This window comes from Neoarius graeffei, chromosome 14 (genome assembly GCF_027579695.1).
Source record: "Neoarius graeffei isolate fNeoGra1 chromosome 14, fNeoGra1.pri, whole genome shotgun sequence".
In the NCBI taxonomy this organism is placed as follows: Eukaryota; Metazoa; Chordata; class Actinopteri; order Siluriformes; family Ariidae; genus Neoarius; species Neoarius graeffei.
In genome coordinates, this window is record NC_083582.1 from 49,807,691 (window position 1) to 49,831,965 (window position 24,275).

Genomic DNA, 24,275 nt, shown 5'->3' on the forward strand with positions numbered 1-24,275 from the left:
AAAGGAAAAAATAAAATAAGGATGTATGATGATCAAAAACAAGTTAATTGAGGAATACCTTGAATCAGGGGTGCAGATCCGATGTCAGGATTGGGGGGGACACAAAAGTGATTATTTTTTTTTTGCCCGTATGCAACTCATACCATGCAAGCATAAATCACAACTTCGTAGAGGCTCGCCACATCATTCAAAAAGTACCGCACAGGGAATCATTTGTCTGAAAATACATTTGTTTGTACAATTTTGAATAATTTAGGGGATTTTTATTGGGGGGGACAATTCATGTTTTTCCGAAATTGGGGGGGGGGGGGGGGGGGGGGGAGTCATGTCCCCGTCCCCCCCGTCCCCCCCGGGATCTGCACCCATGCCTTGAATACTGAATGATGGAATTAATTTATTGCAAAGATATAGATGATAAAAACTCAGCCGGGTCACTTTTGACCCATGTTTTGCATCAAAGGGTTTTAAAGATGATCTTTGTGCTACGATGCTTTTGGGAAACCCACCCCTGTTTACTACAGTGGCCTAGTATGCATTAGAGTGCCACTGACAGGTTACCATACTATTTCTTTGGTAGGGTAGTGTATGAGTGTTCCTGTTGGCATGTTACTTTGTCCATTCTGACTTTAGTACAGAAGTATGCAGTCATGACCCACTAAGTATATTCTTTACACATACTCTTTAGTAGGGTAGTATGCGGTGGATTCTCCGAGCACGAGCCCAGCCGACGCGGATCTTATGAATACTTCGATTTGTTTATTGTAGCCTGTTTTAAAAGTGGAATGTTGCTTTAAACTAGAAAAAGAAAAAAAAAGTCTATATATAGATGACTGAAGCAAATGACGCACTGAGCCGGTACAGATGAGCGCGCGCTCTGTTATTCGCCGCGACTCCTGTTCTTCACTTTGGACACATGCACGCGCGACAGCCACTTTAAATGTAAGTACTGCGTTAACTAACGAACGCACTGCATGCAGACTGTAAGATATAAGTTTTTGGCTTATCAGATAGCTGATTGGTCTTTAACCCCTTAAAGCCTGTTGATAGTCATTTTACAAAACGAGTCTTGTTTCTGCAGTTCTCTTTCGGCTTCAGTAAAACGGTTGCTATTGATCGAGCCCGAGTGCGCAGTCTGGAGGAAATTCATTTAACTCGGATGTCAGAGTTCTTTGCTGATAACGTTTTATGTAACGATGCAAACCTTCACGTGCAACTGCGTGCGTTTGCGCAAACGTGCCTCTGGATGTTTCAGTGATTTCTTTTCCTCCGGTGACTTTTGGGAGGCTTTAACAGGTGAGGACAGAGAGCCATGAGGCTGGGCATGCAGAATGGGCTGAGAAAGGATCATGAGGCTCATATCTACCACCTGTATTTTCACATCATTGCTTAATTGTTGCTCTGACGCTGATTTCAATCATGAAAGTTTTGTAATAACCTGTAATAACCTATTTCTAGACTAATATTCTTCCACGGGGCGGCATGGTGGTGCAGTGGTTAGCGCTGTCGCCTCACAGCAAGAAGGTCTGAGTTCAAGCCCCGTGGCCAGCGAGGGTTTCCTCCGGGTGCTCCGGTTTCCTCCACAGTCCAAAGACATGCAGGTTAGGTTAACTGGTGACTCTAAATTGACCGTAGGTGTGAATGGTTGTCTGTGTCTATGTGTCAGCTCTGTGATGACCTGGCGACTTGTCCAGGGTGTACCCCGCCTTTCGCCCGTAGTCAGCTGGGATAGGCTCCAGCTTGCCTGCGACCCTGTAGAAGGATAAAGCGGCTAGAGATAATGAGATGAGATGAGTATTCTTCCACAGTGCACCTGACATTATCCATCCATACATCCATACATCCTGTTCTACAGAGTCGCGGGCAAGCTGGAGTCTATCCCAGCTGACTATGGGTGAGAGGCACCCTGAACAAGTCAAGGCTGACACATAGACGCAGACAACCATTCACACCTACGGTCAATTTAGAGCCAGCTATTAGCCTAACCTGCATGTTTTTGGGGGAAACTGGAGCACCCGGAGGAAACCCACGTGGACATGGGGAGAACATGCAAACTCCACTCTCTCGTCAGCCGCTGGGCTCAAACCTTCTTGCTGTGACGCGACAGTGCTAACCACTACACCACCATGCCGGGGGGGTACACCCTGGACAAGTCATCACAGGGCTGACACATAGATGCAGACAACCATTCACACTCACATTTACACCTACAGTCAATTTAGAGCCACCTATTAGCCTAACCTGGAAGCACTTTGGGGGAAACCCACATGGACAGCATGCAAACTCCACACAGAAAGGCCCTCGTCAGCCGCCGGGCTTGAACCCAGGACCTTCTTGCTGTGAGGCGACAGTGCTAACCACTACACCACCGTGCCACCCCCTGACATTATCCTGTTAGAAGTAATATAACTGAATAAAATAGTTGGGTTTTGAATTTTTAATATGGTTTTTACATTGCTGAAAAATGCCAGCTGATAAAATACAGGCTAAAGTATCTTTACCACCTCGTAAGTTAATTTCCAGCTTCCTTATTACTTAACTCATTATCATCATCATCATCATCATCATCAGGTACCATGCCCAGTTTGAGCTTGGACTGCCATGGTCCATCCTCTTTTATCTCAAGTCAGGGGCATAGCTAGGATTTTTTAAAGTTGGGGTCAGACACTGACTGGCAGCCTGAGTGCATACCCGCAGGTTTGTAAATGAAAAAATACATTGAATACATTTGAGAAAATAATGTGGTCTTTGCCTCATTCTTTCATCTCATGTTGGAAGCTGTTTCATCTTGTTTTGAGTCTGTTTTATCATAAAAAAATTGACTTAGTACTAGAATAGAACTATGAAAAATATGTAACAAAAAATAATCACCATTGCTAGTTTTAGGTAGCTTAGAAACCGGCTCTTCCATTATTGCTGTTTCTTCCAGGTTTTCTTGATGTTGTGTTCTAGAAACGGCACTAAAACTTAGCTTCAAAGCCACAAAATGCAACTTTGATGGAAAAAATATATAATAAATTGCTTACCTCTCTTCTCGTCGAAAGAAGGAAGAAAGTTTTGCTTGTTTTGACATGGCAAATTATTAACACAAGAGGAAATACTCGTAATTCGCAACTAAAAAGACTGCAGCTACACTGGCAGCTTGACCATGCTTTCTAGTGCAATCGTGTTGCGCTTGCGCAGAACTGGGTTTTCGCGCCCAAACCACAGGAAGCCCATACTAGGTTATAGAAACCCTAATGAGGTTGAGGTGACAATCTAGTTAAAAAAAAATGTTAGAAAAATTACAGTGGGTGCTTTTCTAATATTCTTATGCAGCTATTGAAAAAATGTATGGGCCCCCCAGGCCCCCCCAGCTATGCCCCTGCAAGTGGATCAATTTATTGATATAAATTTCCAGTTTTCTGGCTGCTGCTGTCTCCATCACCAGTTGTCTTTGCCTTCTATTTGCTTTCTTCCTTTCAATTCTTCTCTTAATTACCATGCATTCTCGCTCCTTTTTTTCTAATCACATGTCCTGTGAAGTTACGTTGCCTTTTCATGTCCTACTAACTAACCAGGCCCTTAAGGCGTATTGGGCGGTGCTGATCTCCGTTCCTCTAGCCCTTGGCCTCTCGCCTATTACATAGCTAGGATTACAGTAGGGGGCCGGTCCTCTGGTGACTGGGTGAATTTGAGAGCCTTTTCATGAGCTCATACATTATTTCTCTTTTTGTGCCTGCTCTGTTCATGATATCCTTATTAGATATTCGTTTTATCCGTGATATTCTTTGCATCCTCCTCAAAAACCACATCTCTGCTGCTTCAATTCATTTCTTCCTGTTACTAGATACTCTCCAACATTCTGTGCCGTATAACATAACTGGATAAACATAACATTTCAGTACTCTGAGGCGTGTTGTCATGCCTAGATTAGTGTTGGTCAATATACTCTTCATTCTTTAGGAAGGTGTCTTTTGCCGTCCCTGTTTTTCTTTTGATGTTCATGTTGCACCTGCCATCTGATGTCACTCAGCCTCATAAGTCGCAAAAGTTCTGTACTTGTTTTGTCTTCCCCATATTTTCAGCCTGCAGATAGGACGTGACAGACTACTTAACTACATTGATCAACATTTTGTGAGATTTTCTAGCTGCCTTACTGTTATTTTCTTTAAAAAAACAAAAAACTTGTCTGCAATGCAGCATTAGTAATGGTAATTCAGAAAATATCCAGCACTTACTAGGTAACAAAGCTGATTTACTAATTTGAGTAGCTCAGCCTGTGTTGTGGTTGCTGTTAGCTGCTCAGACCAAGCTAGATTTTTCAGCAGGGTAGATGTGATTGCGTTTTGGGGTCTGAAGTGTGCAAATCATTCCCAAGAATTGTTATACTACTTCTAAAATTACGTGATGTCGTAAGGTTAGAAGAAAGACGTATGAAAAACCCCTAGCTTCACATTATACCCCACTATTGTGGTATTGGTAGAGAAACTGCGTATGCTCCTGAAATAATACCAATGTCATGTGGTATGAGTCAGACCTTGGCTTTTGTCTTCCCTGCTTCGGGGTTGCATGAGCAGATGGAGCCATGTCTTCAAACCGTATACTTTTTATGTCTTAGAACTATTTAAACATATATAAAACAAGACCCATGAATAATACACGCTTAAGTTTTAATCTAGTTCTTTTTCTAAAATTGAGTTTACTTTCTTTGAATTTAATTTGAGTTTACTTTGTAGGTTACTGAGACCAGATAGACATTTTTGATTTAAAAGCTCTTTAATTGTTTTTAAATGTAAAGAATCTTCTCAACAACTTGTTGGGCTGTTTTTTATTCAAAACTCTCAGATGTGGTTGCAGTAGCATTAATAATTTAATAAGTTTTTGAGGGCATAAGTAAGTATATTATGAGATATATCATAGGCTGCAAGTAATAAACTGCAGAAGTAGATGTTTTTATATTTCAGGCATTCATGCTGACCTAGATTCTCAGCTTCTGTTTGTCTTACCATCTTTATTGTCAGGCTTATGAAGTGAGGAAAGGAAAGCTTGACAAAATGAAACAAAAGAGCATCTTTATGTGAGGACATGGTACAGTTGACAGGTTTGCTAATTAAACATGACAGACAGAAAGAGCAAACAGTGTAGTACAGTGTATCTGCGGCTCTGCATCGCTACAAGGACATGGAGGACCAGTAGGATGTCTTGGGAGCCAAGCTGAACTCTTGTTTTGGGGTAGCACTGCTGTCACAGGGTCTTTATTCCTTTACAGACTGTTCTCTCAACTGTTACACTAAATAAAAACACTCCCAATTGTCCCCAACCTATCTGAGAAAAAAACTGTTACATCCACCAAAGTCTTCGACTAGCTATTGGACTGAAAACGTAGGCACTATCTTGCATTTTGGACCTAGGCGGATAGCACTTGTTTCAGGACGAACACAAGTGTCAAATCAGTGTAGACCTTCATGTATCTGTTAGATAAATACATAGCACACTCTCTAGGGGCAGATATACCAACCTCAAGCTTTTGCTCTGTCATGAATATTGAATTTGTAATCTTTAAATATTCATCTTTGAAATCTATATGTGTTCTGCAATTAAATGATGTTCTGATCTTTGGGGGATCTGAATTTGATGCCTGAAGTGACAACTCTAAAGTCAGATGTACACTATCTGCTTAGCTGGGGCTCATTTTTATAAATCTAGAACATTTTGCCTTACCATTTATTAATGTATCAGCTTTATTTTAATCAGCTCCCTATTGTCTCTGCATGCTCCATGATAAAAAAGCCAGTAGGCAGTAAGAACAAGCAGTCTACAAATAAATAATAATAATTAAAGAGATCAAATCAAAAGCTCCAAAGTTAGCTGTGAGGTGCATGTGGGAAGGCTTGGCCAGCATGAAGCTTTGCCTCTGCTCAGAGGTATCTAGGAAAAGCAATGCAGCTACATGGAATGTGCCAGGCTGTGTATGCCCAAATGGAGATGTGTGGTATAATAGAACAACAGGAGTAAAAATGTGTTATGTTAATACATAAGTTATAAGCTGTAGTAGATGGTGTTGCGCCAGTGTGTATAATGTTTATGACTCTAAGACAGTATGATTTATGATGTAGTTCTAGTCGTAATACCTTTGACTTCTGTCTGTGAAGGTTTTCAGTCATCCAGGTCATTGTAAACCATAGGTGCTAAAGAAGGCAACTGGACTTGCTTGAAATTCTTGAAGACGTTTCACCTCTCATCTGAAAGGCTTCTTCAATTCTGTCTGACTAGTGGAGAGTTCCAGTGGATCAGAAGCAACCCTAAGGAGAGTCGTTGAGGTCACATGGGTCGTTGACCCTCTCAGGCCAAGTTTACATTAGACCGTATCTGTCTCGTTTTCTTCGCGGATGCACTGTCCGTTTACATTAAAACGCCGAGAAACGGGAATCCGCCAGGGTCCACATATTCAATCCAGATCGTGTCTGGTCCGGTGCTGTGTAAACATTGAGATACGCGGATACGCTGTGCTGAGCTCTAGCTGGCATCGTCATTGGACAACGTCACTGTGACATCCACCTTCCTGATTCGCTGGCGTTGGTCATGTGACGCGACTGCTGAAAAACGGCGCGGACTTCCGCCTTGTATCACCTTTCATTAAAGAGTATAAAAGTATGAAAATACTGCAAATACTGATGCAAATACTGCCCATTGTGTAGTTATGATTGTCTTTAGGCTTGCCATCCTTCCACTTGCAAGTGGTAAGTGACTTGCGCACAGCGGCTCAGTCCCGAATCACTGCTCGTGCACTTCACTCGCGCGCTCTGTGAGCTGCGCAGGGCCGGAGTGCGCACCCTCCAGAGGGCACTCGCTGTTCAGGGCGGAGTGATTTGGAGCGCAGCCGCTGAGGAGGAAGCGATGAGCCGCACTGACACATTTCTCAACTTACGTGCTGAATTAGTCATGTGATTAGCGTATCCGTGTATTGGCGTTGCTGTGTGCACACGAATCGTGTATTGGCGTTGCTGTGTGCACGCTAATCGTTTTTAAAAACGTTAATCTGATGATCCGCTGATACGGTCTAATGTAAACCCCACCTCAGTCATCCTGTAGATGTTAGGGTCACTGGAGGCCGGGTGTGAATGGTGTTAGCAGCCTAGAGGGTCATTAGAGTGATCTGTGAGTCGTTGAGTCTCTCTGCCATCATGTGAGTCATTGAAGTCAGCTGAGTCGGTGTGGATGTCTATTTAGTTTTCTGGGAAGTGTACCAAGGACTGCACTGTAGGTGGCTGATAAGTGGTGTCTCAGACCACCACCTCTGTTCAGTGATGGTTGTTTCAGGTTGACGTAGATGGCTTCTTTTACTCCTCTTTCAAACCACTGGCCTTTTCTGGCTAAAATGCGTACATTACAGTCCTGAAATGAGTGTCCTTTGTTATTGAGATGAAGACAGACTGCAGAGTCCTGGACTGAAGAACTGGCTCTCCTGTGTTGAGCCATGCGCTTGTGAAGCGGTTGTTTCGTTTCCCCAATGTACAGGTCTGTGCCTTCCTTGCTGCATTGCATTGCGTACACTGCATTGTCCTGTTTGTGTCTGGATATTCTGTCCTCAGTGTGGACCAATTTCTGCCTCAGAGTGTGACTGGGTCTGAAGTGTACAGGGATGTTGTGTTTGTAGAAGATCCTCCTGAGTTTCTCAGATAGTCCAGAAATGTAGGGAATGACAATGTTCTTGCATTTGTTGCTGTTTTCTTCCCTGTCCATTGTGTTTCTTTTTCTGGTCTTGATGAAAGCCCAGTTGGGCTACCCGCACTTCTGAAGTGCTTCCTTGATGTGTTTTTGCTCCTTATCTTTTCCCTCTACCGTTGTAGGAATGTTCTGAGCCCTATGATGTAAGGTCCTAATGACCCTCAATTTGTGTTCCAGTGGGTGGTGAGAGTCAAACAGTAGGTAGTGGTCTGTGTGTGTGGGTTTCTGGTAGACCTCGATGCTAAGGCTTCTGTCTTGTTTGATGTGCATGCTGCAGTCTAAAAAGGCTAGGTTGTTTCCACTGATGTCCTCCCGAGTGAACTTGATGTTGATATCCACTGCATTGTTGTGCTCTGTGAAGGCTTCCACCGCATGGGTTTTGATTTTTACCCAGGTGTTATCCACATACAGTGGTGCTTGAAAGTTTGTGAACCCTTTAGAATTTTCTGTATTTCTGCATAAATATTACCTAAAACATCAGATTTTCACACAAGTCCTAAAAGTAGATAAAGAGAACCCAGTTAAACAAATGAGACAAAAATATTATACTTGGTCATTTATTTATTGAGGAAAATGATCCAATATTACATATCTGTGAGTGGCAAAAGTATGTGAATCTTTGCTTTCAGTTTCTGGTGTGACCCCCCCCCCCCCCCGTGCAGCAATAACTGCAACTAAATGTTTCCGGTAACTGTTGATCAGTCCTGCAGACCGGCTTGGAGGAATTTTAGCCCATTCCTCTGTACAGAACAGCTTCAAGTCTGGGATGTTGGTGGGTTTCCTCACATGAACTGCTCGCTTCATGTCCTTCCACAACATTTCGATTGGATTCAGGTCAGGACTTTGACTTGGCCATTCCAAAACATTAACTTTATTCTTCTTTAACCATTCTTTGGTAGAATGACTTGTGTGCTTAGGGTCATTGTCTTGCTGCATGACCCACCTTCTCTTGAGATTCAGTTCATGAACAGATGTCCTGACATTTTCCTTTAGAATTCGCTGGTATAATTCAGAATTCATTGTTCCATCAATGATGGCAAGCCATCCTGGCCCGAATGCAGCAAAACAGTCCCAAGCCATGATACTACCACCACCATGTTTCACAGATGGGATAAGGTTCTTATGCTGGAATGCAGTGTTTTCCTTTCTCCAAATATAACGCTTCTCATTTAAACCAAAAAGTTCTATTTTGGTCTCATCTGTCCACAAAACATTTTTCCAATAGCCTTCTGGCTTGTCCATGTGATCTTTAGCAAACTGCAGACGAACATCAATGTTCTTTTTGGAGAGCAGTGGCTTTCTCCTTACAACCCTGACATGCACACCATTATTTTTGAGTGTTCTCCTGATGGTGGACTCATGAACATGAACATTAGCCAATGTGAGAGAGGCCTTCAGTTGCTTAGAAGTTACCCTGGGGTCCTTTGTGACCTCACTGACTATTACATGCCTTGCTCTTGGAGTGATCTTTGTTGGTCGACCACTCCTGGGGAGGGTAACAATGGTCTTGAATTTCCTCCATTTGTACACAATCTGTCTGACTGTGGATTGGTGGAGTCCAAACTCTTTAGAGATGGTTTTGTAACCTTTTCCAGCCTGATGAGCATCAACAGCACTTTTTCTGAGGTCCTCAGAAATCTCCTTTGTTCGTGCCATGATACACTTCCACAAACGTGCTGGAAAGATCAGATTTTGATAGATCCCTGTTCTTTAAATAAAACATGGTGCCCACTCACATCTGATTGTCTTCCCATTGATTGAAAACACCTGACTCTAATTTCACCTTCAAATTAACTGCTAATCCTAGAGGTTCACATACTTTTGTCACTCACAGATATGTAATATTGGATCATTTTCCTCAATAAATAAATGACCAAGTATAATATTTTTGTCTCAATTGTTTAACTGGGTTCTCTTTATCTACTTTTAGGATATGTGTGAAAATCTGATGATGTTTAAGGTCATATTTATGCAGAAATACAGAAAATTCTAAAGGGTTTACAAACTTTCAAGCACCACTGTACCTGACCCAGTGGATGGGAGCGACTCCTGAAAAAGTGGTCAAGGCTTTGTTTTCCACTTCCTCCATGTATAGATTGGCCAATATAGGGGACACCAGTGAGCCCATGGTGCATCCATACTTATGTCTGTAGAAACATTTGTTGAACTGGAAATAGATGTGGTCAGGCAGAGGAGTGCAAATGTGGTCCATGGTAAGGTTCATACTATTCAGTAAGGTGCTCTCTTGAAGAAGTAATTTCCTAAACGATTTGACTGCTTCTGTGGTGGGAATGCAGGTGAAAAGAGAAGTGACATCATAGGAAACCATCTGAATCTAGCTTTAGGTCTGCAACTTTAGTGGCAAAATCTTGGGAGTTATTGACATGATGTGGCGTGTTTCTGACAAGGGGAGCCAGGATGGTGGCTAGGTGTTTGGCACTGTTATAGGTGACAAAGTTTATGCTGCTGCTGATGGGTGTGAGTGGAGCTCCTTCCTTGTGAATTTTGGGGAGTCCATAAATGAGAGCAATGGCTTCCCCAGGGTACAGTCTGTAGTACAGAGATCGGTTGATGGCATGGTCTTTTTCTAGTTATTGTAGGCAGCTCACAACTTTCTTTTTGTAACTGCTGGTGGGGTTCTGCCTCAGGGTTTCAAAAGTGGTTGTGTTGCTGAGGAGACTGGTCATCTTTGAGTGGTAGTCCACTGTGTTTAGCACCACTGTACATCTCCCTTTGTCAGCAGGAAGGATGGTGATGTTCTGGTCTCTTTAAAGCAATGTAAGAGCCCTCCTTTCTTGAGGTTAGGGGGGTGCTTTCACACTGGTGAGGGCAGCTGATACTTTCAGTCTAAGGCTACATCCACACGACAACGGCAACGAGATGTTATTTAAAAATATATCGCATCCAAATGGGCAACGATCAGTAAAATATCAGGTCCATATGGCAACGCAACACTTGCTGAAAATGATGCAATACACATGCCACACCTCTAGGGGCGCTGTAAGACGGTCCCTTCGGAGACACCAGAACAATAGAAGAAGTAAGGACGCATGCGCATAAACTATTATGCGCGAGACTTCATATTAGCCACAAAGTCAGGAAAATCTGTTCGTAAAATTACATTATAATGACCAAATACAATGAAAAGTATTTTTCCAGTCTCACCTGTGAAAGGTAATCCTATGTGATCTCGTTTGGACGGCAAACCTGTTGGTACAGTTAAACGCAGCTAATCTTTATTCTCCGCTTTGACCTATCCAATATGGCGGCGAGGATGACGTATGATTCTACGCGGAAGGCGGCGTCTTTAATGGTCCGGAATAAATTGAATGCTACACGTTGATGGATTAATTTGTTGTTTCTCACCTGTGAAAGGTAATCCCATGTGATCTCGTTTGGACGGTAAACCTCTTGGTACAGTTAAATGCAGCACATGAATCTTTATTCTCCGCTTTGACCTATCCAATATGGCGGCGAGGATGACGTATGATACTACGTGGAAGGCAGCATCTTTAATTGTCCGGAATAAATTGAATGCTACACGTTGATGGATTAATTTGCTCTTCTACGCCCTTTTTGAGGAATGTATTTTAGGACTTAAACCAATATCTGAAGAGGTGAGATCGCTCCTTTTTTTCCCTATTTTTGCTGGCGGGATTGACTCTGCCCTAAGGGCAGAGTCTCTCTCTCTCTCTCTCTCTCTCTCTCTCTCACTTTGCACCATTACACAATAAATATTCACAGTGAAAATATTTTGTAAGCGCGTTTCATGAACCAAGTTATAGGATTTGTTGACAACTCGCATCGAGTTCGTTACACTTCTACCCGGCGTGAAGCACTCACAGTCATGTGGTTGTGACGTCATCGTAAACAAATCCGTTCTACTCATCCAGACGACTTCACAATGGCAACGTTGCCATATCTTTCCACTCTGGAACCCGTTCTCAAAAAGATTGCGTTTTGGGCACCCAAAACGCCGGTGCCGTGTGGACGCCAGGCCTAAACGATAAGCAATTGTATCGGAGTCACCTGAATCCGTTGCCATGTGGACAGGGCCTAAGTTGTTCTGCCTCTGTGTTGGTCAAATTGTTGTTTCTGATGGCTGACTCTGTGGCTGTGATGAGATCTACCACTGGTATCTGCTCTGGTGAAACTGCAAAGTTTAGTCCTTTGAATAGAACATCCTTCTTTGGTTGGGTGAGTTCCCTGTCAGATAAGTTCTTCACCCACTTCTCTTGGATGTCAGGTTGTTTTGCCTGGTCAGATTTCTTCCTCCAAGTCAGCACTTCTGTCTTGTGAGAAGAGGTGGTTTTAGACAGCAGTATTTGGCTGCTCAACTGGCTCGACACAGGAGAGCTAGTTCCTCAGGCCAGGACTCTGCAGTCTATCTTCATCTCAATAACAAAGGACACTCATTTCAGGACTGCAATATACACATTTAAGGCCCTGTCCACACAGCAACGGATTCAGGTGAATCTGATAAAATTGTTTATCGTTTCGGCCTGGCGTCCACACGGCACCGGCGTTTTGGGTGCCCCAAAACGAAATCTTTTGAGAATGGGTTCCAGAGTGGAAAAATCTGGCAACGGCGCCATTGCGAAGTCATCTGGATGAGTAGAACAGATTTGTTTACAATGACGTCACAACCACATGACTAGAACAAGCAGCACTCTCGCGTGCATCATTCGTAACAACAACAGCAACAATGGATAAGAATCTTTATTATTGGATAAGAATCTTTTGAAATTGTTTACACATTAACCTGACTGACCTGCCAGACAGACAATTTACACCTGCTTTGATGAACAGAAAGTACAGCCTTCCACACAAAGCAACAGTTACCTGACTATAATGGAGGCAGAGGGGAAAAGGGTCAGAAGACCCTTCAACAGACTGTTTTGTCTGAACCACTGCATTGCATTCACTTTTGTATACAGCTTTTCTTTTAAATAAACAAGTAACTGAACCATTTCTTTAATTTCTTTTTTTTATTGGATAAGACTGCTTTTCAAAATGTTCACACGCAATATAAAAAGTTATATAAATGATATAAAAATGCTTTTCAAAATGTTCACACACAATAAGAAAATTAAGTTATATAAAACTATGCACACTAATAAAACTAATTTGTACACACAGAAGGCACGATTTCCTCGCGTAGTCGCAGCCATCTTGTTGTTGTTGTGTGTTTGTTCCTGTGAGTGCTTCATGCCGGGTAGAAGAAGGGGTTTATGCGCATGCGTCCTACTTCTTCTATTGTTCTGGTGTCTCCGATGGGACCGTCTTACAGCGCATATAGAGGTGTGGCATGTGTATTGCATCGTTTTCAGCAAGTGTTGCGTTGCCATATGTACCTGATATTTTACTGATCCGTTGCCCATGTGGACGCGATATTTTTTTTACCTGCTAAAAAAAAAATCTCGTTGCCGTTGTCGTGTGGATGTAGCCCAAGCTGACTTCAATGACACACATGATGGCAGAGAGAGCCAACGACCCACAGATCACCCTAACGACCATCTAGGCTGCTAACACCATTCACACCTGGCCTCTAGTGACCCTAATACCTACAGGATGACTGAGAGGGTCAACGACCCATGTGACCTCAACAACTCTCCTTAGGGTTACTTTTGGTCCACGAGAGGATAAATACCTGGAACTCCCCACAAGGAGTCTCCGCAGAAGGAGATGGTTGTGGACTTCAGGAGAGCGCACACCCAGTATGCTCCACTAACTATCGATGGTGCTGCAGTGGAGAGGGTGAGCAGCACCAAGTTTCTGGGTGTGCACATCTCTGAAGACCTGTCCTGGAGCAACAACACCGCATCACTGGCCAAAAAAAGCCCAACAGCGTCTGTACTTCCTCTGCAAACTGAGGAGAGCAAGAGTCCTGGCCCCCATCATGTGCACATTCAACAGAGGCACCATCGAGAACATCCTGACCAGCTGCATCACCGTGTGGTACGGCGCCTGCACTGTGTCCTGCTGCAAGTCTCTGCAGCGCATCGTGAGAGCAGCTGAGAGGATCATTGGCGTCTCTCTCCCTTCTCTTATGGATATCTATCACTCCCGCCTCACCCACAAAGCCATCAGGATTGCAGGTGACCCCACCCACCCATCTCACAGCCTCTTCAGTCTGCTGCCGTCAGGGAGGAGACTGCGGAGTTTCCGGGCCAAACCCAGCAGGCTCAAGGACAGTTTCTTTCACCAGGCGGTCAGGAGGCTCAACTCCCTCCCTGTTCTGCCCCTGTTCCGCACTACCTCACCTTAACAGCTATTAGTTTATTGTTTATACTGCTTATTTCATGTTTACCGGCTATACCTCAAGTGCCCTTGACTGTTTATTTGCTCCAATTTATGTGTATATATATATATATATATATATATATATATATATATATATATATATATATATATACACGAGTGTTTAGTCTATGTCTAGTTCTTATCTAGAGTGTTTATACTGTTTATATTGCTTATTTCAATTATTATATGTTTATTTATTGCATTGCCTGTTTGCACTGTGGGTCAGAGAGGACTGAAATTTCATCTGTGCTGTATGTCGAGCATGTATAGCATATTTGACAATAAAGTTGACTTGACTTGACAAGTCAGGCAGAACTGAAGAAGCCTTTCGGATGAGAGGGGAAACGTCTTCAAGAATTTCAAGCAAGTCCAGTTGCCTTCTTTAGCACCTACAGATTACCCTTGACTACTGAACAGTGCATGTCCCATTAAGAATGGAATAATGGGTTTAATGGTATGGGATTATATTTGTGTATCAGTCTGTGTATGTACATCTGTCTACTTTGTGTGTGTGTGCATGCATTCGTGCATGCATGTGTGTGTTTATATGTTTTGAGTGCAGAAGTTACTGTGAAAGTGTGATGATCCTGGCAGTAGAAGACTAGAGAATCAGAGTCTGCACTCAAAATAGCAGACCATGGACAACTGGAAAAGTAAAAAAAAAAAAAAAGAGGCCTATTTACTATTACAGGCTTGCTTATACAAGCTGACATTGAAATGGTAGCATTATGGCTAAAATTATTATCTTTATTTTTTATTATCTTTATGCATTTACAATCAAGATATTAAAAAACCTCAGAAATGCATTAAAACCAACTATTCATTAGACGAGTCTGACACAGTGACAGGTTAATGACATTTACAAGCCACTTTACTGGGCACATGTATACACTGGCCATTTATAAAATTATCCATTGATCCAATCATGTGGCAGCAGCACAATGTATAAAATCATGCACAATCTGGTCCATAAGTATTTGGACAATTATGCAATTTTCATAATTTTGCCCCCATACATTACTACAATTAATTTGAAATTAAGCAATCAAGATGTGATTGAAGTGTAGACTTTCATCTTTAATTGAATGGGTTTAACAAAAAATATTGCATTAATCATTTAGGAATTAGAGTCAAACATAAACTATATGGCCAAAAGAAAAATGCGATTTTGGTGACTTTGACCGTGGCATAGCTGTCGGTGCCAGACAGGCTGGTTTGAGAATTTCAGAAACTGTTGGGATTTTCATGTGCAACAGTGTCTGGACGTTTACACAGAATGAAAAAAAAAAAATCAATAAACATCCAATGAGTAGCAGTAGTGTTGGCAGAAATGCCTTGTTGATGAGAGAGGTCAGAGGATATTGGCAGGCTGGTTGAAGCTGACAGGAAGGCTGTGGTAACTTTCAAACTCTACAATTGTGGAGAGAAGAAAAGCATCTCAGAATGCACTTAATAGCTACAACAGCAGATCCCATCTATATATGCTAGGTAGATAAGCAGATGATTAAATGTGAAAAAAGCTACGTGTATAAAATCAGAAAACAGGTATGTTGAAATTGAAATTAAAAATGAAAACAATGATTTGTAAATAATCTTTGACCTGTATTACACTTAAAATAACACAGCAGCACATTGTTTGATGTTTTACCTCATGAAGTTTATTTATTTATTTATTTATTTATCTCATCTCATTATCTATAGCCGCTTTACCCTGTTCTACAGGGTCGCAGGCAAGCTGGAGCCTATCCCAGCTAACTACGGGTGAAAGGCGGGGTACACCCTGGACAAGTCGCCAGGTCATCACAGGGCTGACACATAGACACAGACAACCATTCTCACTCACATTCACACCTACGGTCAATTTAGAATCACCAGTTAACCTAACCTGCATGTCTTTGGACTGTGGGGGAAACCGGAGCACCCGGAGGAAATCCATGCGGACACGGGGAGAACATGCAAACTCCACATATGCCCCTTTTCCACCAAAGCAGTTCCAGGGCTGGTTCGGGGCCAGTGCTTAGTTTGGAACCGGGTTTTCTGTTTCCACTGACAAAGAACTGGCTCTGGGGCCAGAAAAACCGGTTCCAGGCTAGCACCAACTCTCTGCTGGGCCAGAGGAAAGAACCGCTTACGTCAGCGGGGGGGCGGAGTTGCTAAGACCAACAACAATAACAAGACTGCGAAAGATCGCCATTTTTAAGCGACGAGAAGCAGCAGCTGTACAACGCGAAGTCATCCATTATTATTATTGTTGTTGTTGTTGCTGCTGCTGCTGCTTCTTCCGTGTTGTTTTTGCTTCGATATTCGCGCCAAGGTTTAAGCAAACGTAGCGACGTAACTGACGTATACAGCGACGTAATGACGTATACAGCGACGTAATGACGTGGCACTGCGAGCTATGGAAAAGCAAACTGGCTCTCAGCTGGCTCGCAAGTTGAACCAGCACCAGCACTGGCCCCGAACCAGCCCTGGAACTGATTTGGTGGAAAAGGGGTAATAGAAAGGCCCTCGCTGGCCACGGGGCTCGAACCCAGACCTTCTTGCTGTGAGGCGACAGCGCTAACCACTACACCACCGTGCCACCCTTATTTATTTATTTTTCAGAAATAAACACATTAAAATTTTGATTCTTGCAACACATTTCAAAAATGTTGGGACTTTAAAAATATTTACCACTTTATAATGTTTCCATTCCTTCTCACAACACTTAAAAGATGTTTAGGGTCTGAAGACACCAAGTGATGAAGCATTTCAGATATTGTCACATTCTTCCTGCAAACAGGTCCTAAGGTGCGTAACGGTATGGAGTTGTTGTCATATTTTTCAATTCAAAATTCACCACACATTCTCTGTTGGGGACAGAAGGGACAGGCAACCTTTTTTTCCACAGCCATGCCTTTGTAATGTGTGCAGAATGTGGTTTCGCATTGTCTTGTTGAAATCTCCTTGGAAAAGATGTCATCTTGAAGGCAGCATATGTTATTCCAAAATTTCAATGTACTTTTCTGCATTAATGCTGCCATCACAGAAGTGTAAGTTACCTTTCCTAAGGGCACTGACACAACCCCATATCATGACAGACCTAGACCCTGGCTTTTGGTAACTTGGTAATAGTCTGGATGGTCCTTTTCATCTTTGGTCCGAAGCACAAGGCGTCCATTTCTTATGAAAAAGACCTGGGATACTGATTAATCTGACCACAATATACATTTCCACTGTGTGATGGTCCATCCCAGATGCCTCTGAGCCCAGAGAAGTTGACGGTGCTTCTGGTCACAGTTAACATAAGGCTTCCTTTTTGCACAGTAAAGTTTTAACTGGCATTTGTGGATATAACGCTGTATTGTAGAGCTTGACAAACGTTTGCCAATGTAATCCTGAGCCTATGTGGTTATATCAGCTATAGATGAATTGCGGTTCTTGATGCAGTGCTATCTCAGGGATCAGAGTTCACGGGTGCTCAGTTTAGTCTTGCACCCTTGCCCTTTATGCCCTTACTGCAGATTCCTTGAATCATTTAATGATATTATGGGCGGCACGGTGTAGTGGTTAGCACTGTCGCCTCACAACAAGAAGGTCCTGGGTTTGAGCCCAGCGGCCGGCAAGGGCCTTTCTGTGTGGAGTTTGCATGTTCTCCCCATGTCTGCATGGGTTTCCTCCGTGTGCTCTGGTTTCCCCCACATGCAGGTTAGGCTAATTGGTGGCTCTAAATTGACCATAGGTGTGAGTGTGAATGGTTGTTTGTCTCTGTGTCAGCCCTGCTATAACCTGGCGACTTGTCCAGGGTGTATCCCGCCTCTCACCCACAGTAAGCTGGGATAGGCTCCAGCTTGCTTGCAATCCTGTAGAACAGGATAAGTGGCTACAGATAATGGACGGATGGATTTAATGATATTAGGCACCACAGAGGGTGAAATATCCAAATCCCTTCATATCTTTCTTTGAGGAACATTGTTTTTAAACATTTCAATAATTTTCTCATGCATTTTTTAACTAACTGGAGATCCTCAACCCATCTTTGCTCAAAGACTAGACCTTTCCTGGATACTGATTTTGTATCAAATCATGGTTACAATCACTTTTTGACATCACCTGTTTCAAATCACATCATTATTTAATCATTTTACCTCATTATTAGCCCTAAATTGCCCCCATCCCAACTTTTTTGGAATGTGTTGCAGGCCTGAAAAGCAGGAATGGATGTATATTAACCTCCTAAGGCCCAAGCTGTTTTTTTACATGCATTTTTTATTTCTCTTTGCTATTTGGGATTATTAGAACCTGATTAGAATAAAAACTAAGCATCATCTTTTGATAAGATGTACTTTTAGAGAAAAAGTATGTCCACATATGTGGATTCTTGTTCCAAATTTCCATAAAGTGCTGTCCACGCATGTGACCGCTAAGCCCAAAATGAAATGAAGTTGATCAGACAAAACATGAACTATCTTGGGTTCATACTGTCTGGAATGAAATACAAGTCAAAGAAATCAGTGCTTTCTGTATGTATTTTTATTTTCCACATCATCCCAACCTTTTCTGATCTGGGATTGTAGTTTTTCTCAATGATAGGTCAGAGTATTTGGATATAGCATCCATCTGAGCCAAAGTGTGTATTTGCTGATGTTCTCTGAAAGCTTATTGCTAGATAGTTAATGGCATCTTGTGATGGCAAGATTTATGTTGTGATGTGATCTTGATTATATGTAGTGACTGGGAGACCATCAGTGAGTTCATGGAAATCTTTAGCAATTATCATATCTTAATCTTGCACTGCTGTCAGACATTAAATTACTGTGTATATTAGAACAGAAACCCTAAAAAAAACCAGACATGATAAAAAGTAACTCATGTTACTGTGTATAAGACCTATTTGATATTCTACAGTAGTGCTTGAAAGTTTGTGAACCCTTTAGAATTCTCAATATTTCTGCATAAATATGACCTAAAACATCATCAGATTTTCACACAAGTCCTAAAAGTAGATAAAGAGAACCCAGTTAAACAAATGAGACAAAAATATTATACTTGGTCATTTATTTATTGAGGAAAATGATCCAATATTACATATCTGTGAGTGTCAAAAATATGTGAACCTCTAGGATTAGCAGTTAATTTGAAGGTGAAATTAGAGTCAGGTGTTTTCAATCAATGGGATGACAATCAGGTGTGAGTGGGCACCCTGTTTTATTTAAAGAACAGGGATCTATCAAATTTTGATCTTCACAACACATGTTTGTGGAAGTGTATCATGGCACGAACAAAGGAGATTTCTGAGGACCTCAGAAAAAGCATTGTTGATGCTCATCAGGCTGGAAAAGGTTACAAAACCATCTCTGAAGAGTTTGGACTCCACCAATCCACAGTCAGACAGATTGTGTACAAATGGAGGAAATTCAAGACCATTGTTACCCTCCCCAGGAGTGGCCGACCAACAAAGATCACTCCAAGAGCAAGGCGTATAATAGTCGGCAAGATTACAAAGGACCCCAGGGTAACTTCTAAGCAACTGAAGGCCTCTCTCACATTGGCTAATGTTAATGTTCATGAGTCCACCATCAGGAGAACACTGAACAACAATGTTGTGCATGGCAAGGTTGCAAGGAGAAAGCCACTGCTCTCCAAAAAGAACATTGCTGCTTGTCTGCAGTTTACTAAAGATCATGTGGACAAGCCAGAAGGCTATTGGAAAAATGTTTTTTGGACGAATGAGACCAAAATAGAACTTTTTGGTTTAAATGAGAAATGTTATGTTTGGAGAAAGGAAAACACTGCATTCCAGCATAAGAACCTTATCCCATCTGTGAAACATGGCGGTGGTAGTATCATGGCTTGGGAATGTTTTGCTGCATCTGGGCCAGGACGGCTTGCCATCATTGATGGAACAATGAATTCTGAATTATACCAGTGAATTCTAAAGGAAAATGTCAGGACATCTGTCCATGAACTGAATCTCAAGAGACAGTGGGTCATGCAGCAAGACAATGACCCTAAGCACACAAGTCGTTCTACCAAAGAATGGTTAAAGAAGAATAAAGTTAATGTTTTGGAATGGCCAAGTCAAAGTCCTGACCTTAATCCAACCAAAATGTTGTGGAAGGTCCTGAAGCGAGTAGTTCATGTGAGGAAACCCACCAACATCCCAGAGTTGAAGCTGTTCTGTATGGAGGAATGGGCTAAAATTCCTCCAAGCCGGTGTGCAGGACTGATCAACAGTTACCGGAAACGTTTAGTTGCAGTTATTGCTGCACAAGGGGGTCACACCAGATACTGAAAGCAAAGGTTCACATACTTTTGCCACTCACAGATATGTAATATTGGATCATTTTCCTCAATAAATAAATGACCAAGTATAATATTTTTGTCTCATTTGTTTAACTGGGTTCTCTTTATCTACTTTTAGGACTTGTGTGAAAATCTGATGATGTTTTAGGTCATATTTATGCAGAAATATAGAAAATTCTAAAGGGTTCACAAACTTTCAAGCACCACTGTATACAGAATTAAGTTGAACACTTTCCAAACATGAACATAATAAATTTGTGCAATAGGAGTGCAACTACAGCATTTGCAGTGCATGAGCAAAAAATGTTTAAAAAAATGGATGCAAACATACATTTTTCATATGAGAGATAAAGAAATGTGTCAGAGCAGAAGGAACATCACTAATGCTTTGGTAGTAATGTAACCTTACTTTTTTAATCTCTTTTAAGGATTGAGCCATTTAACCAACTAGCCATCTAATTCACTGATTAGGCTTTTTACATCAGATTTGTTAATAAATATGCCGTATACTTCCACAGTATGTAATCCAATCATAGTTATGCTTACTATACAAACATTTATAGTACAGCCTCAAGTACCATTGAGGAAATACTGGCCCATCATACTCAAGCTGCACAATCACATACCATTACTCAAAATCCATCCATCCATTATCTGTAGCCACTTATCCTGTACAGGGTCACAGGCAAGCTGGAGCCTATCCCAGCTGACTATGGGCGAGAGGTGGGGCACACCCTGGACAAGTCGCCAGGTCATCACAGGGCTAACACATAGAGATAAACAACCATTCACACTCACATTCACACCTACGGTCAATTTACAGCCACCAGTTAAGGCCAATTTATGCTGACAACGCAGTCCTCGCAGACGGTGTCGCAGATAGCGTCTGCGTAGCTCCCCCACCTTCGCAGACGCTCTGCGCGCACCTCCCAAAAATTGTGACCACCGCAGAAGCCTCGCAGACAGCGTCGCAGACAAGAGGGCTCTGATTGGTCCACTCTACATCCGCTGTACATGCACTTCCGCTTCCCTACTTTCCCGGTTTGGTTTGTTTTCACGACCGCCATTTTTAAAAACACGAGCGAAGATGGAGCAGCACGAAGAGTGGTTGATCGAGGAAGTGAGGAAGTACGTACATCTATACGACTCCAGTTCTAGTCATTATAAGTAACCGGAGGATAAACACTCTACTAACCACACCCACCAACTACTCCTAGCGATTTCGCGACTTCGCGCCCCCTTGCGTTGTAGCGGTGAATAACATTGCGCATGCCTATTAAGGCCAATTTATGCTGACAACCCAGTCCTCGCAGATAGCGTCGCAGACAGTGTCTGCGTAGCCCCCCCACCTTCGCAGACGCTCTGCGCGCACCTCCCAAAAATTGTGACCACCACAGAAGCCTCGCAGACAGCGTCGCAGACAAGAGGGCTCTGATTGGTCCACTCTACATCCGCTGTACACGCACTTCCGCTTCCCTACTTTCCCGGTTTGTTTTGTTTTCACGACCGCCATTTTTAAAAACACGAGCGAAGATGGAGCAGCACGAAGAGCGGTTGATCGAGGAAGTGAGGAAGTACGTACATCTATACGACTCCAGTTCTAGTCATTATAAGTAATCGGAGGATAAACACTCCACTAACCACACCCACCAACTACTCCTAGCGATTTCGCAACTTCGCGCCCCCTTGCGTTGTGGCAGTGAATAACATCGCGCACGCCTATTACTCCTCGCTCAACGATAAATTACAACTGTCTGCGAAAAGCTATCTGCGAAAGCCTTGTCGCAAGAGCATGCAGAGGCCTTGACTCCCCGCTCAACAATAAATTACAACTGTCTGCGAAAGCGTTGTCGCAAGAGCATGCAGAGGCCTTTAGCCTAACCTGCATGTCTTTGGACTGTGGGGGAAACTGGAGCACCCAGAGGAAACCCACGCGGACAGCATGCAAACTCCACACAGAAAGGCCCTTGTCGGCCACTGGGCTCGAACCCAAGACCTTCTTGCTGTGAAGCGACAGTGCTAACCACTACACCACCATGCCGCCCCTTTACTCAAAATCCATTTTACGCTTTCTCTTTCAGACATACACTTGGGACTCCAGCAGCCATGTGTTCATGTAGCCCTCTGGGCTCTATAGTCTTCCTTCTTGTCATTAGCAGGTAAGAAATTCTACTCTGACCTTCTCTGTTTCATTGGAATATATTGCGTTTCAGCCTTGTTATTGTATATGTACCATTCTAAAAATCATTTTGTTAAAAAAATTATTAAACATTTTTTTTAATTACATGTGTTTACCTGTTTGGTGTTTGGGTTGCAGGCTTAAACACAATGCGTCACACTGCTAGCAGGAAACCGGAGGCAGATGCCTATTTTTGTCATTTTTTACTTGGTGACATACCCTCTAAGCAGACAAGCAGAATATACTGTAGTTTAGCTTTTGACAGTTAATGAAAGACTGGCTGCCATAAATGCCTATACATGCAGGATTATATGGACCTGACAAAAGATGCTGTGGTGGTAGGATGGAATTACAGCTAATCTGTGAAGACTTTTTGGGTGAGCTTGAATTTCTGAGCTGCAGTGTGAGTGTGTGTGGGTGCAGATGAAAATAACAGCCTTCATAGAGTACCCCATCTCCTCTCTGCTGTTCAGTGTTATCCTCCCATGCAGAGGTGCAGTAACTAGAGCACTAACATGATTACAGATAGCCCAATATAGCTTGGATGCAGTCATATAGTTCAACCACAGTGTGAGTTTAGGAGATACTTGCCTGACAAAAGTGGATCTGGCCCTGCTGTGGTAGCTCAGGTAGCAATGAAATGCGCACATACTGTGAATGCCCCCCCCTCCTTTTTTTTGAGTAGATCAGAGAGGATGTAGAGCGAGACAGAAGTTTCAGTCGGCTTCACCATATGCTCCTATTCACTCTTTTCTGTCATTTTCACTCCCTCTCCTCCCTGCCATGATCTCACGTAAAATATGTATGTATTCTAACTAGTGGGTGTAATTTAGTTGACTGTCATATGACTAAGGTGATGACAAAAGTTACAGTCATCACACTAATATTTACATATCTTAATTTTCATTAAAGGTGGCTTGTAATAATTGGCAATTTTGAGACAATAAGGACAAATAGTTAAGTGCCATGGGTGACACTGAGTAAATTAAGTAAAGAAATACATTATTATTGGACTCATATCGCAGTACAAAGACTAGTCTTTTCCTTCAAGTTGTATGACTGTGAGTATTTTGCAGTCACTTTGATCCATCTCAGTGTTGATGTCTTTTACCATGGTTTTTGTTAAAGTCTAAAACTAGCTTATATGATGTGAAAGCCCAAGAAAGATATTTTGTGATTTAAAAAAAAAATCTCAATAGATAGGAAATAATACATGGTATTTTTAAAAATAATATTTGAATAGCAGTATAGTAAGAAGACCAACATCTCTGATTTTTTTTGGAGAAGGCTTTAAATTTTATTCAAAGAAAGGCAGCACAGGTCCCTTGACAGATCTTCAGAAGTCAGTAAGGGAGGGAGAAAGGTGCTGTCAAGATATGGACAAGAGCAGAGTTATCTGATCATAGAAAACACTTTCTTTTCAACACTATCATTTATCATTTAAAAACATACCATTTTCATACATGAAACTTTGATTATGCTAGCTAAATAATTATTTTCATTGCACACATGCAGTTCTTGTTTAACTATGGGAGGCTGATCAAAACGAATTGTACTCATTTCACTCTCGTAAGCACAGTAAATGCTGTAGTGCTAAGAATCCTAGTGCACCATGATAATGGAGCAAGGGCTAGGTGTTAAACAAGGACATGAACGTCAGTGCCACTCCTCTATATCGGGTTATGCCAGGATCAGACTACACGAATGCAGTCTGGCTGACAAATTTCCAGCACTGGACTCGAATATGAACATCGGGAACAATGAATGGGCTTCGTAGTGTGACATAATCAAAGAACAACAA

The 24,275-nt window shown here is 42.3% G+C and overlaps 1 protein-coding gene across 2 annotated transcripts in view; it reads left to right on the plus strand.

The window, feature by feature from the left end:
• The first annotated feature begins 864 nt into the window (after nt 1-864).
• Nucleotides 865-24,275, plus strand: part of gabrz (gamma-aminobutyric acid type A receptor subunit zeta) — a 60,386-nt gene continuing 36,975 nt past the window's right edge. For both annotated transcript variants that reach the window (XM_060938995.1, XM_060938996.1), the window contains exons 1-2: nt 865-939; nt 22,377-22,454. In XM_060938995.1, the coding sequence (XP_060794978.1) occupies nt 22,402-22,454 (53 nt within the window). In that variant the 5' untranslated portion in view covers nt 865-939; nt 22,377-22,401. The remainder of the gene's footprint in view (nt 940-22,376; nt 22,455-24,275) is intronic.